Below are 15,285 nucleotides of genomic sequence, written 5' to 3'. Positions count from 1 at the left end.
TAACTGAGATTGGTTTTCCCTCATCATCCCCAGCTCACCTATACTGTGACAATAAGGCCGCTATTCACATTACTACTAATCCTGTCTTCCATGAGTGTACAAAGCACATAGAAGTGGACTGTCACTTCATACGCCACAGGATCCAACAGAGAGAGATATGCACCACTTTCACTCGGTCGATTGACCAACTTGCCGATGTCCTCACGAAACCCCTAAGCAAAGCCAGCCTTGTGATATTTGTACCAAGCTTGGAATGCTCAATATTTACATTCTAGCTTGAGAGGGAGTATTAGAAGTGTATTTGTGTGTATGTGTAAGCCTAAGGGCATAGTGGTCATTGCACTTCTTTTTTATATAAATACATTAGTGAGGGGGAGAATACCCTAACTCACTTTTCTCTTCTTCATTCTCTTGTAACAAAGAATATAAAATATATATTATAATATAATTAAGTATTTAACATAGAGAATGGTATTTTCTTCTCATTTCCAAATGCCACCAATAATTATTTCTAAACAATCAAAACTCTCTCTCTCTCTCTCTCTCTCTCTCTCTCTCTCTGTTTGCGGCTTCTGTAGCTCCCTCTACCTTTGATTTCTCATGTTTTGATTGAATTTCTATCTTCTAATAATTAAGTATATGACATAGGAAATGATATTTTATTTTCGTTTCCAAATTGTGGCCGACACCTACAAGATTACATTGCTTTTTATTTTCAATTTTATTTTATTTATCAACTTTATTTAGTATTAATATGGTGTTTAGAAAAAGAAACCAGATTGATGACCATACCATTAATGAATTTGATGCTGAAGACCCATTAATGCATGAGAATAATGCAACTGTTGATGATGTCAATATTGAAAATTTTGAAGAATCATGGAGAAGATACCGACGGTAGTGGTACCTTGCACTTTTAGAAAACAAGAAATTCAATCCCTAGCTAAAACACTATTGGATGAAAGGCTGAAAAATGAAAGAATCTTGGAGGTGCAAAATTATGGCACTGCAAGCATTGTTAAGAGTAGTTTTACTAGTCCTAATCCAAGAATTTGTGTACACTTTTTTGGTGCTTCTTTCAGTAAAAACAAGAAGTTGGAAGATGTGGGGTTTTAATGAAAAATTGTGCCAAGTATGAACAAGTGCGGAAGAAGGTGAAAGCGATAGAGAGAGGGTGCATCTTCTTCCTTGAAGAACTCACCATAAACCACATCTCATGGTGCTAAGTACGCTGGTGCTAAGTACGTTGGCTGCAAGTTTTAAATTTTTGGCTTCTTATGCCGAAAACCTAAACTACATCTCATGGTTTTTCTCTTAGTTTTTAATTTGATTTTTTTTAGATTTTTGACCAAATATTCCACACTTCAAGGATATACCTTTGTGTAAGGGTAGGATTCAAAATGGTTTCACACCCACTATTTTATTAACTTGAAGAGAAATTTGGGATAGAAGATTTAGTTTCCACTTTACCAGAACTTTTAATCGGTTCCGGTGTTGGTTTCGGCCACCACCGAAACCGAAATATTTCGATTTAGGTGGAATTTTCGGCCGAAATCATGTAAAATTTTGACAAAAATTTTGTTTTTCTTAAAATTTCCACCAAAAAGGTACAAAATTTCGGCCATTTCAGTGGAAATTTCAGTAATTTTGGTGCAAATCTTTACATTTCGGTGGAAATCTTTTACATTTCGGTAGAAATTTTGTATATAAGGGTGAAAAACGAAATTTTGGTTGAAATTTCGGATTTCGGCCGAAATTTAAAACTATGTATATATCCTTGGAATATGTTATGCTATTGCAATAAAAAAATTAATATATTTTATAATTTATTGATTGATTATGTTCTTTAGTTTGTAAATTATATTTGCACATTATTTTCATGCTCAACCTCCTACCTTGCATTGAACTCGGGTCGTTTCCTTTGGTTATAAAAAATTGAGAAATATATGGAAAGTAAGGACTAGAAAGAAATTTCTTACCTTTTTTCCTAACAAATTTAGAGTGAAGCATGCCTCAAGGCACTAGGGGAATCCCTTGCGGTGCAGACTGGTTGCAGGTTTATGCTTTGAATTTTTTCCTTTTTTCCTAGAGTTTGTTGTGTCACCTTTTTAGATTTTAACCAAGTATTCAATACTCAAGAATGTTACTTTTGTTGGAAGTCTCCTTTGCCTTTTTCCAATTTAGGGGTATTTTTACCTAATGGCTTTTTTGCATTCATGCCTAACGCTAGAAACTTCGAACTTGGAATAAGCTTCTTTCAAAGGATGAAGCATGTGGCCAAATTTGAATCGGTATAGGAGCTTATAACTTCATGTGATATGAAAATTTAATAATATGAATTTCTGAATCTGAAAATGTAATTGATTCTAGTGATAAACTTCAGTGGAACAACCAAATAATAAATTTGAGTGTAGCTTGTCAGCTACATTAGGCCCTACAAATGAAGAACAAAATACACTTTATGGAAATCCTTCATACGGCACCGTAATCATTTTTTTTTAATGATGAGACCACCATAATCTTAAGGTCGGCAACTTATTTGTGTTGTTATTCTGCTGTTTGTTTCTTATGTAATTTGATACAACATGCAAGATCTCAGTATTTTTTTTTCCATTAGATTGCATGTGCACCTATAACACCCTACAATTTCTATAGCATATTTATAATGTGACAAAAGAAATACCTGGATCAATACCTTGTATTGCTTGCAGGTAGTTAAATTAGCACATTAATAGTTACTTGAAGATGGTTACTAGTTGCTGGGAATTTTATTTGGTTGATGTTTTATTTGGTTAAATTTAAGTTCAAGGATAGGAATAATATAGGACATTATGTTCCGAAACAGGTTAGCATCATGTTTGTGACTTTGGAGAAAATTGCTCAAACTGACCCAAAGTATGCTGATATTGTACTTTTAGAGAATTATGCAGCTTTTCAGAACAGGTAATTCCCTCAAGAGAATATAAGTCTTCAGTTTTCTCTTTGTTTTTGGAATTTTTGAAGTTGATTTTCAGGTTCATTATAAATGCTTCTTTTAATTTTAAATAATTTGAATTATCGTGTGAAGTAGGCTGATTAGAAGTGATTGAATGCAGTCTTTATGACCTAGCTAATGAGGTACAAACACTTGCAAAGTTCTACCATCAGGCAAGTGAGTCTTATGAACAAGCTTGCTCGCGCCATATCAACATGATCATATACTATGTAAGTTTTTTCTTATTCTAGTTTTTGATTGGCACATATACTATGTGAGTACTTAGTCACTCCCTTGTTAGGGTCATGGACATAGCCTTCATTAATTGGTATCCAGTTTTGTCAGATTCTTTAAGCTCAAATAAGTTCCGACTTTTAAATTGCTTACTGGAACATTATATTATGATTTCTGAAGGTGTGATATCTTATGGTCAAACCTGTTTTCTGCAGCAATTTGAGAGACTATTTCAGTTTGCCCGTAAAATTGAGGATTTAATGTTCACAATTCCACCGGAGGAGGTGAGAGGATCTTGATTCTACTTGATTAGTTATTTCTTTTCACTGATATTTAGGACTGGCATGCTTGTGTTTTCTCTACAAAGAAAGGTATTGGGGCTGTTTGGATACATGGATTTTAGAATCCAGGTTTTAGTTTGAAAGTGGTCTAAAATTCTGGATTTTAGAATCTATTATCCTGGATTTTAAGTAAGAAATCCAGGTTTTAGAAATATCTTCCCCATCTTGAGATTTCTAAAACCTGAATTTAGGACGATCTCCTACTCTCTCGCTCGACGAAAAGTGAGGTGAGAAATCAGAAAATGACGGGACGGTCTCCTTCTTCCCTTGTTTGCCATGCAAGATTTTGAGGAAATCCAAGATTATAAAATCCGTGTATCCAAATGACCCTATTGTGTTCCTAAAAAAGCGATCAACATATGCAAACTTCCCTTCATTAACATAAATTTCCTTGTAGATAAGTATGGCCACTCCAATGCATGACCTGTGTTGGAATATGTAACTTGCCTAAGAGCATTTAGGACTTTGTACATTCCTTTATGTTTTAGTATAAAGATACGAGTCAGGGAGAGATAACCCTAACTCATTTATTTTCTCTGTACTTTCGGTTAACATGGTATCAGAGCCTTAGGGTTTTCTGATCCCTAGGGTTCTCTATCAGCCTCCATCTTCTCCGCCACCCCTCTCCCCTCTCGCCGCGAAACCCTAAACCCAACTCCGGGCCAAGTTTCATTCGAGGCACACCGGCACACTGTCTTTTTCCTCCTAAGAAGGAGTTGTTCTCTCCTGAAGGCGCCCTCCCTCCCGCCACGTTTCTCCTCCCCTGCGCACAGCTCCTGGTCCTGTACCCCCGTGTAGCACCCCCCCACACATTTTGAAAGATCTCTTTTCTCCCTGTTATTATGTGTTAGATCTTCATCTCTTACCCTACTTTGATTCTTGTTGTCTTTGCGGCTCCCCTCTGTGCCTCATGGCTTCCCTCTTGTCAAGCTTCGTCGATGCCCGTCATTCTTGGAGCCGCGTCTAGCTTTCTTGGCGTATCCTAGTTTGCCCACCTATTCTGTTATCACTTGTTATTCGTCTTGGTTTGGATTGTCTGTTTCTTTCTTGCTTGTTGTTATGGAGGAGGTGCTTGACAATCCTTCCGCAGGAGTGGCTCCTGGTGTTCGTCCGACACCCTCTTTGGCGTCTTCTTCGTCATCATCTCTCTGTGTGGATGGATCATTCCCACATACCACTACTGTTAAGTTGGATGGGGCAAACTACGTTACTTGGATAGCAGCCGTCGAGAAGTATTTTATTGCCCGTGGGAAAGCCCACGTCATTCGTCGTGATCCTCCTCCTACGACGGATCCCACCTTTGATAGATGGGAACAGGAGGATGCTCTTGTTTGTATCCTTCTGTGGCAGAGTATGGCTTCTCACGTCTCTTGGCCCTTGATGCTTCTGCCTACTGCGAAACGGATCTGGGATCAGGTTACTCTTCTTTACTCTGGCGTGGCAAACATTAGTCGGATCTGCTCTACCTATTCTGAGTGGGTGCATTTCCGCCGTGGTGATCTTCCTCTTGCCACCCATTACAGCCAATTCGTTGGCCTCTGTCAGCAGCTTGATGTTTACATGCCGCTAACCACGGATCTCACAGAGGCTGCCCGTCAGAGGGATCAGATCCGTGTTGTGCAGTACCTTGAGAGTTTGGGTCCAAAGTACATGCATCTTCGTCAGTAGATTATCGGTTCTGACGCTATTCCTTCCCTTACTGAGGTTTACTCCCGCATCCAACAGTGCTCTCCTGATGATCCAGTGATATCTGTTCCTATTGATGGTTCTGCTCTCGCAACCTATGATGGCAGTACTCGTCCGCCTCGTGGTGGAGCCTCCTCTGGTCGTGGCCGTGCCGGCCGTGGTGGTGGTCGTTCTGGTGGTGGCCGTGACCGTTCTTTTTGCACTCACTGTCAGCGCGAGGGACATTATATTGACCATTGCTATACCCTGCATCCCGAGCTTCGTCAGGCACGCTCGGCTCACATGGGTGCTACTACTGCTTCAGCTTCAGATTGCGCTCCCTCTGCTTCTGTTCTTGCACCAGCTGATTCCACCTATACATTATCCCGTGCCGATTATAAGGAGTTCCAGCGTTTGCGGCTCAGTTCTCGTCCTCCCTCTGCAGGTTTTGCCCAGCCAGGTAGTTCACCCACTACCCTTCTATCTAGCTCAGGGTCATGGATCATTGACTCTGGCGCATCCAATCACCTGCTGGTAACTCTTCTCAGCTTCATTCTTTTCGCTCTTTCTCGTCTCCCTCTCAGTCTATCACCCTTGCTGATGGGTCCACTACACCTATCACTGGTGTTGGTCATATCTCCACTCATCCTGCTCTTACCTTATCTTCTGTTTTATGTGTACCAAAATCACCATTTAGTTTACTTTCAGTTAGCCAAATTACTAAATCTCTTCACTGTTCAGTCTCATTTTTCCCATCTTACTGTTTGTTTCAGGATCTCTCGACTGGGAAGACGATTGGAACGGGTCGTGAGGTAGATGGACTCTATCGTCTTGACTGCCGGCCGCCTACTGTCTTACATAGCTCTGTGGATACATTTCAGTGGCATTGTCGCCTGGGGCATCCTTCACTTCAGCGGCTGCAGCAGACTTCTCTGGTTCCCGGACCTTTTTCTAGTTTTCAGTGCGAGTCCTGTGAACTCGGGAAGCACCGTCGTGTGTCGTTTCCGTCCTGGATCATTAGTCGAGTGTCTAGTCCATTCTGATGTATGGGGACACTCTAGGGTCGCGTGTAGTACTGGCTTTCGGTATTTTATTGTGTTTATTGATGACTTCTCATGCATGACCTGGTTATATTTACTGAAGAGTCGATCCGACGTGTTCTTTGCTTTTCGCACATTTCATTCTGAAATTAAGAATCAATATAATTGCAATATTAAATGTCTTTGTACTGACAATGCTAGAGAATATTTTTCTGACACTAATGGCTTTCAATCCTATCTCTCCCAACATGGGATTTTACATCAGTCTTCTGTGCGTACACCTCTCAACAGAATGGTGTTGCTGAGAGGAAACTTTGTTATTTACCTGAAGTAGGCCGCAATCTTCTTTTTCAGATGAGTGTTCCTAAGGTATACTGGAGTGATGCCCTTCTCACGGCGTGTTTCTTAGCAAATCGCCTTCCTTCCTCTGTCTTAGAGGGTGCCTCTTCTTTTGAGATTTTATCTCCTGGTAAGGAACAGTTTCCTCTGACACCTCGTGTATTTGGATGCGTTTGTTTTGTTCATCACCTTGGACCTGGCCGTGACAAACTCGATCCCTGGTCTGAGCGTTGTGTCTTTCTGGGGTATTCCCGTACGCAGAAAGGCTATCGTAGCTATAGCCCTCGTCTGCGTCGCTGGTTTGTTTTAGCCGATGTAACGTTCTTTGAGTCTGAGGCATTCTTCCTGTTAACTTACCAACTTCTCCAGAAGCTTAAGCTATTGGAGAAAGGAGTTTTAATCATTTATACTTTTTAACACTTCGAACATGACGCGGCATCTTTCACCCCTTCTCTCGAGACCGAGGTCTCGCTTCCCTTACCAGATCTACCTGCTTCTCTTCCGTCATCTCCTATTTCCGTGCGGCCAGCTTCTGCAGCTTCTACTGCTTCTGCTACGTTGGAGAAGCCAGCTCCACCTAAAAAATTACACAGCAGTATCAGCGGCGCCAAGTTACAGATAGGTCTCTTCTACCTCCTGTAACGACCCGATTCCCGTGACCGGATCGCTACAAGCAAACACCTGTCAAAATACTCGCAATAAATTTTTTATTTTAAACAAACATCTATGGAAACTTAAACAACTGCCATTCTTATTCCATAACTAAAATGTTCCTTACAATAACATCGACATTTCAATAACATGTTCTACTAAATAAAATCCAAACTAGAAATTTCTTAAATAAAACCGAGACGTCGACGAAAGTATCGTCATTTCAATTATTTCTCCCATCGCTCTATGCTCCTAAACGTCCTTGTGCACAAACGCACCCTCGTGGGCATCCTCTAATCCTGGGGAGAAAACAACGTCAAGCAGAGTGATAGTAACCTGGCAGGTATGATAGTTCAATCTAAACAACAGATCAAGATCCATTTTTATTTATCAATTCAAATAAACTGAACAAATATTTTTCCAACATGATAATTTATAGAGATTTTCTAAACCAGAATAAGAGAATTCATTTTAAAGAAATACAACTACTTGCAAATTTAAATATAAGATCATTTTTAAAGTGAACAACTTACTAAGAACTGAACGAGAATAATTAACTAACAACCAGAATAATTACAAATCCGTTACGTTCTCATTATAATGATTTAATTTAATTCCCAGGGCACTCCAGCTCCCACTAGCTTGTTGCCCTTGCCAACACGGTCGATTCCGCGGGGACTTATTACGATAGATCATACCGCCTAGGGACTCTTGGTCTCCGTAGGATTCCGACATCAACTTGGAGTTGCACGGTTCTCCCAAGTTGTATACCTTTGTTTACGGGGATAGCTCAATGGCTTCCCATCACCCTTTCCCATTTCTTCTTTGGGTATTTCTTAAGTGTACATACGGCTTCCTCATTATTTCATATGATTAAAAGATATACAATTTAAACTGAATATTTTTATCAGAATTCAGAATCCATTTCAACATATAATATAAAAGACATAATTTCATTTATTTATAGAATAACTTAGAATCAATATAAATCAAATACTTCACCATTCTTGTTGGATAAATTGAAAGCCATACGAGCAAAGTTAGGTATCACCTGCCTTGTAAAGACCTCGGATGTATATATTGGGACGGCCTCTAAGTGAAAGTGTGAGGGGAATCAGCCTGAAGATAAAATCATATCGATGTTCTTTTAAGTCGATATAAAGAATTGATAAGGGGTTGAAAAGTCTCAACGCACACAAGGGTTTTGAATTGATGAAATAATTCAACTTTGTGTGACGCTCCAAGATAAAACAGCCAAAGTTGGCTCCAGTCCACGTGCACTCGCTGACTGGTCCACCCAGAATCACCGTAGAACTGTGCTCAGATCAGAACGGAGGAAAGGAAGAAGACAAGCAGAAACTTTGATGTTTTCTGTAAAAACTATATCTCCAATGGTGCTGTTCTCTTCTTTTTATAGATGAGAATTTGACTGTTGGAGGATAATTAATCACCATTAAAAGAAAAAAAACGTTTCTCTCTTAATTACCATTAAAAGACAAAAACGTTTCTCTCTTAATCACCATTAAAAGACAAAAACGTTTCTCTCTTAATTACCATTAAAAGACAAAAACGTTTCTCTCTTAATTACCATTAAAAGACATAAACGTTTCTCTCTTAATTACCATTAAAAGACAAAAAGGTTTCTCTCTTAATTACCATTAAAAGACAAAAACGTTTCTCTCTTAATTACCATTAAAAGACAAAAACGTTTCTCTTTTAATCACCATTAAAAGACAAAGACGTTTCTCTCTTAATTACCATTAAAAGACAAAAACGTTTCTCTCTTAATTACCATTAAAAGACAAAAACGTTTCTCTCTTAATTACCATTAAAAGACATAAACGTTTTTTGTTTTGAAAACACACCACAAGCACATTCACCAAGGTCTTGGGTTCAAGTCCCCACATATGCAAGTCTTTTGCTTTAAAACAAGAGAGGGAAACATAATTTGAATCTTCCCTCCAAAATCTTTTCAAATCTTTTTATTATTTTGTTTAAAAATTCTAACAATTCAGTCTTGAAATTTAGATCCATCGATCCAAAGCCTAAATCTTAGGGTTATTAAAGAAAAGTTAATCGCAGTCATTACAATCTACCCCCCTTAATTGAATTTCGTCCCCGAAATTCCGCTCTTTCTTATTCCAAGCAACATATTGAACTATCAGTTATGATGTAATTAAAATTAATTATCTACCTTTCAGTTACTGCCACTGTCGTAATCGTCATCCTCGTATACGTCCAGTACATTACCGAAGACTGACAATCTGCGGCGTTTGCTGGTGACCTCGTCTTCAGAATATGGGGGTGTCTGATCACCGATTGAGTAAGATGATAAGTTGATGCAAAGCGTGAAAGTTCTCTAAATTTGGCTCCATACTGAGCCACAGACAAGATTCCCTGTTTTAGATCAGCGAATTGTCCCGCCAAATGATCCCTGATGCGCGTAGAAAAGAATTGCTCGTTGAAACGGAATTTGAACTGTCCCCAAGTTCCCGACAAGACTGCGGGATAGTTCTAAACCACAGTCCGCCACCAGACACCCGCCTCTCCCTTTAATAGGAAGGAAGCAAGACGAATCCTTTGCACGTCGGTGCAGTCAATTACAGTAAAGATCCCTTCTATTTCTGTAAGCCAATGGTCTGCAGTTAAGGGGTCGCCTGTCCCATTGAATTCGGATGGTTGGTAATCTCGGAACTGACGGTGCACCTGTGAAGCATTGTCACGGGGTCTCGGCTCCTGACGAGTCCCAAGGCTGGCTGCAATAGTCTGAAGGGCAGCTTGATTAGCCTCTTGATTTGTCTTGAGGATTTCAGCCAGTAATTGCAGACCGTCTTGATTATGAGCCGGAGTTGGGCTCTGAGTATTGTTGTTAGGTGCAGGAGCTTGATTAGCATTGCCAGTTCTCTTCCTTCTTTGATACATCTTAACTAAAATTTCGAGGTACCATGAAGTCTCTAATCGTGTGTTTACTTACTAAAGTTTTTAGAGTAGTTCTCCTATCTCGTTCAAATTCTCGGTTAACTTAAAGGTGTGACATATCATATGTCACCTATTAGCTATCTAACCCAAATTAACGACTCAACCCACAAGCATCAGGTTCTCCGTAAACCCGGGCTTTGATACCACAACTGTAACGACCCGATTCCCGTGACCGGATCGCTACAAGCAAACACCTGTCAAAATACTCGCAATAAATTTTTTATTTTAAACAAACATCTATGGAAACTTAAACAACTGCCATTCTTATTCCATAACTAAAATGTTCCTTACAATAACATCGACATTTCAATAACATGTTCTACTAAATAAAATCCAAACTAGAAATTTCTTAAATAAAACCGAGACGTCGACGAAAGTATCGTCATTTCAATTATTTCTCCCATCGCTCTATGCTCCTAAACGTCCTTGTGCACAAACGCACCCTCGTGGGCATCCTCTAATCCTGGGGAGAAAACAACGTCAAGCAGAGTGATAGTAACCTGGCAGGTATGATAGTTCAATCTAAACAACAGATCAAGATCCATTTTTATTTATCAATTCAAATAAACTGAACAAATATTTTTCCAACATGATAATTTATAGAGATTTTCTAAACCAGAATAAGAGAATTCATTTTAAAGAAATACAACTACTTGCAAATTTAAATATAAGAAGATCATTTTTAAAGTGAACAACTTACTGAGAACTGAACGAGAATAATTAACTAACAACCAGAATAATTACAAATCCGTTACGTTCTCATTATAATGATTTAATTTAATTCCCAGGGCACTCCAGCTCCCACTAGCTTGTTGCCCTTGCCAACACGGTCGATTCCGCGGGGACTTATTACGATAGATCATACCGCCTAGGGACTCTTGGTCTCCGTAGGATTCCGACATCAACTTGGAGTTGCACGGTTCTCCCAAGTTGTATACCTTTGTTTACGGGGATAGCTCAATGGCTTCCCATCACCCTTTCCCATTTCTTCTTTGGGTATTTCTTAAGTGTACATACGGCTTCCTCATTATTTCATATGATTAAAAGAAATACAATTTAAACTGAATATTTTTATCAGAATTCAGAATCCATTTCAACATATAATATAAGACATAATTTCATTTATTTATAGAATAACTTAGAATCAATATAAATCAAATACTTCACCATTCTTGTTGGATAAATTGAAAGCCATACGAGCAAAGTTAGGTATCACCTGCCTTGTAAAGACCTCGGATGTATATATTGGGACGGCCTCTAAGTGAAAGTGTGAGGGGAATCAGCCTGAAGATAAAATCATATCCATGTTCTTTTAAGTCGATGTAAAGAATTGATAAGGGGTTGAAAAGTCTCAACGCACACAAGGGTTTTGAATTGATGAAATAATTCAACTTTGTGTGACGCTCCAAGATAAAACAGCCAAAGTTGGCTCCAGTCCACGTGCACTCGCTGACTGGTCCACCCAGAATCACCGTAGAACTGTGCTCAGATCAGAACGGAGGAAAGGAAGAAGACAAGCAGAAACTTTGATGTTTTCTGTAAAAACTATATCGCCAATGGTGCTGATCTCTTCTTTTTATAGATGAGAATTTGACTGTTGGAGGATAATTAATCACCATTAAAAGAAAAAAAAACGTTTCTCTCTTAATTACCATTAAAAGACAAAAACGTTTCTCTTTTAATCACCATTAAAAGACAAAAACGTTTCTCTCTTAATTACCATTAAAAGACAAAAACGTTTCTCTCTTAATTACCATTAAAAGACATAAACGTTTCTCTCTTAATTACCATTAAAAGACAAAAAGGTTTCTCTCTTAATTAACATTAAAAGACAAAAACGTTTCTCTCTTAATTACCATTAAAAGACAAAAACGTTTCTCTTTTAATCACCATTAAAAGACAAAAACGTTTCTCTCTTAATTACCATTAAAAGACAAAAACGTTTCTCTCTTAATTACCATTAAAAGACATAAACGTTTCTCTCTTAATTACCATTAAAAGACAAAAACGTTTCTCTCTTAATTACCATTAAAAGACAAAAACGTTTCTCTCTTAATTACCATTAAAAGACATAAACGTTTTTGGTTTTGAAAACACACCACAAGCACATTCACCAAGGTCTTGGGTTCAAGTCCCCACATATGCAAGTCTTTTGCTTTAAAACAAGAGAGGGAAACATAATTTGAATCTTCCCTCCAAAATCTTTTCAAATCTTTTTATTATTTTGTTTAAAAATTCTAACAATTCAGTCTTGAAATTTAGATCCATCGATCCAAAGCCTAAATCTTAGGGTTATTAAAGAAAAGTTAATCGCAGTCATTACACCTCCTCTCGCACAATCATCTTCTGAGCCGATGATCCCTCTCTCCCGCTCTCAGGTATCTTCTCTTTCGCCTTCCTCTGTTGTTTCTGATTCTCCTATTGCATCTCGTACGAGATCCCGTTCCACTGCACTTCCTATTTCGAATTTTGTTTCTTATGATAAGCTCATCAGTACCTTCCAGAGCTTTGTTTCCTCCTTGTCTTCCATGTCTTTACCACAGTCAGTGGCTGAGGCTCTTGACCATCCTGGCTGGCGTGATGCTATGAACCTAGAAATTGACGCTCTTCATAGCAATGATACATGGGATCTGGTTTCCCTACCCGCTGGTGCCCGTCCTGTTGGTTGTCGGTGGGTTTTCTCCATCAAATATCTCCCTGATGGTACTGTCGAGCGCTTAAAAGCACGATTAGTCGCGAAAGAATACATTCAGACTTTTGGTGTTGACTACACTGAGACCTTCAGTCCAGTTGCGAAAATTCCCTTTGTCCGTGTGCTCCTGTCTCTTGCTGTTAATCATAGCTGGCTCCTTCATCAGCTGGATGTGAAGAATGCCTTCCTCCATGGTGACCTGACTGAGGAGGTGTATATGGAGCAACCACCAGGGTTTGTTGCTCAGGAGGAGACTTCCTCCTACGTGTGTCGCTTACGCAAGTCACTCTATGGCCTCAAACAATCTCCGCGTGCGTGGTTTGGGAGATTCAGTGAGGCAGTCATGCGCTTTGGCATGAAACAATGCGCAGTGGATCACTCAGTCTTCAGTTATCACTCTTCAGCTGGGTGTATTTTGTTGATAGTTTATGTGGATGACATAATCATCACAGGGAGCAATTCACAAGGTATACAATGTTTGAAAACCTACTTGCAAAAGGAATTCTCTACTAAAGATTTGGGTCAGCTCAGGTATTTCTTGGGGATAGAGGTTGCTCGTTCTTCTAGAGGCTTGTTCCTATCACAGAGAAAGTATGTCTTGGACTTGCTAAAAGAAACATGCAATCTTGGAGTTAAACCAGCTTCTGCACCCATGGATCCTAATGTGAAACTCGTTCCAGAAGAAGGAGAGTTGTTGGAGGATCCTGGCAGGTATCGCAGGCTTGTCGGTAAACTTATATATCTCACGGTTACTCGGCCAGATATTTCATATGCTGTTGGAGTTGTCGGACAGTATATGAGCTCTCCACGTACTTCTCACTGGGTTGCAGTGACACAGATTCTCAAGTATTTGCAAGGGGCTCCAGGGAAGGGATTGATGTTCAAAAGACATGGCCATATGAAAGTTGAAGGCTTCTCTGATGCAGATTGGGCTGGATCCCCAGCAGATAGACGGTCCACCACTGGGTATTGTACATTTGTAGGTGGCAATCTTGTTTCATGGAAGAGTAAGAAGCAGGATGTTATAGCTAAGTATAGTGCAGAGGCTGAATACAGGGCAATGGCACAGACAAGCACGGAACTTATTTGGCTACGTTCACTTCTTTCTGAAATTGGCTTCATTTCATCTTCTCCTTCGCAGCTTTATTGCGACAACAAAGCTGCAATATACATTGCCAACAATCCAGTCTTCCATGAGCGCACCAAGCATATTGAAGTGGATTGTCATTTTATCCGTCAAAGAATCCAGAAAAGAGAGATTTGCACTGTGTTTACTCGGTCAGGGGACCAATTAGCTGATATGTTTACAAAGTCCTTAAATAAGTCAAAATTGAGTGATATATGTAACAAGCTAGGAATGTATGATACCTACATTCCAGCTTGAGGGGGAGTGTTGGAATATGTAACTTGCCTAAGGGCATTTAGGACTTTGTACATTCCTTTATGTTTTAGTATAAAGATATGAGTCAGGGGGAGATAACCCTAACTCATTTATTTTCCCTGTCTAAACTTTCGGTTAACAACCTGAATAGCCGAAATATCTACAGGGAAATACCATGCTTACAGCTCATATATTCTTCAAAGAAACAGAGTTTTGCATGCCCATTTTTGGCACTTGCATGAATAAGTTGTGCTATTAAGCTTGTCTGAAACCTTTTCTACACCAGTCTCTCCCAGTTGATCGCCCCAAATCTAAAGGGTCATTGCTGGAATCATTGCCATTAAAAAGAACTAGATGGTTCGCGTTAAAAATATTGAAAGTCTTCATGTAGCTTGACACCTTTAGGCAATGCCTGTCATCATGGATCTTCTCAGTCACCTCACAAGGACCAATTTTCCTATTCCATAGCTTGTTACAATCACCAACTGAGAAACTATCTGGAGTCAAAACAGCCCACACATAGTCCCCTATGTCAAATTCGCTCTCAAATCTAAAGGGTCATTGCTGGAATCATTGCCATAATAAGGAACTAGATTGTTCGCATTAAAAATATTGAAAGTCTTCCTGTAGCTTGACAGCTTTAGGCGATACCCGTCATCATGGATCTTCTCAGTCACCTCACAATGACCAATTTTCCTATTGCATAGGTTGTTACAATCACCAACTGAGAAACTATCTGGAGTCAAAACAGCCCACACAGTCTCCTATGTCAAATATCAACTATGTCATGTACTTGTCGGCTTGCGCTTTATATTTTGCGTTTACTATCTTTATCCTCTTTTTTACCTGTTTATGACTTTATGGACAGCCTTCAAGTTGTCTATCATATCCTCTCCCCTCTCACTCACTAGATCTGTAGTCGGTATGTCTAGAGCGAGGATTATACAAGTATACAATCTGAAATGGCAAAAACCCTATACTACTATTTT

At 39.3% G+C, this 15,285-nt stretch overlaps 1 protein-coding gene across 2 annotated transcripts in view; it reads left to right on the top strand.

Moving 5' to 3' along the window:
• LOC143849696 (exocyst complex component SEC3A-like) overlaps positions 1–15,285 on the top strand; it is a 109,830-nt gene that overhangs the window by 77,909 nt on the left and 16,636 nt on the right. For both annotated transcript variants that reach the window (XM_077358852.1, XM_077358853.1), the window contains 3 exons: positions 2,846–2,943; positions 3,096–3,204; positions 3,424–3,492. In XM_077358852.1, coding sequence (XP_077214967.1) covers positions 2,846–2,943; positions 3,096–3,204; positions 3,424–3,492 — 276 coding nt within the window. The remainder of the gene's footprint in view (positions 1–2,845; positions 2,944–3,095; positions 3,205–3,423; positions 3,493–15,285) is intronic.

This window comes from Tasmannia lanceolata, unplaced genomic scaffold (genome assembly GCF_043159265.1).
Source record: "Tasmannia lanceolata isolate RefF3 unplaced genomic scaffold, GAP_Taslan_0.1 ptg000018l, whole genome shotgun sequence".
Taxonomy (NCBI): domain Eukaryota; kingdom Viridiplantae; phylum Streptophyta; class Magnoliopsida; order Canellales; family Winteraceae; genus Tasmannia; species Tasmannia lanceolata.
Note: the sequence above shows the minus strand (reverse complement) of the source record. Positions and strands in the feature narration are given on the sequence as shown.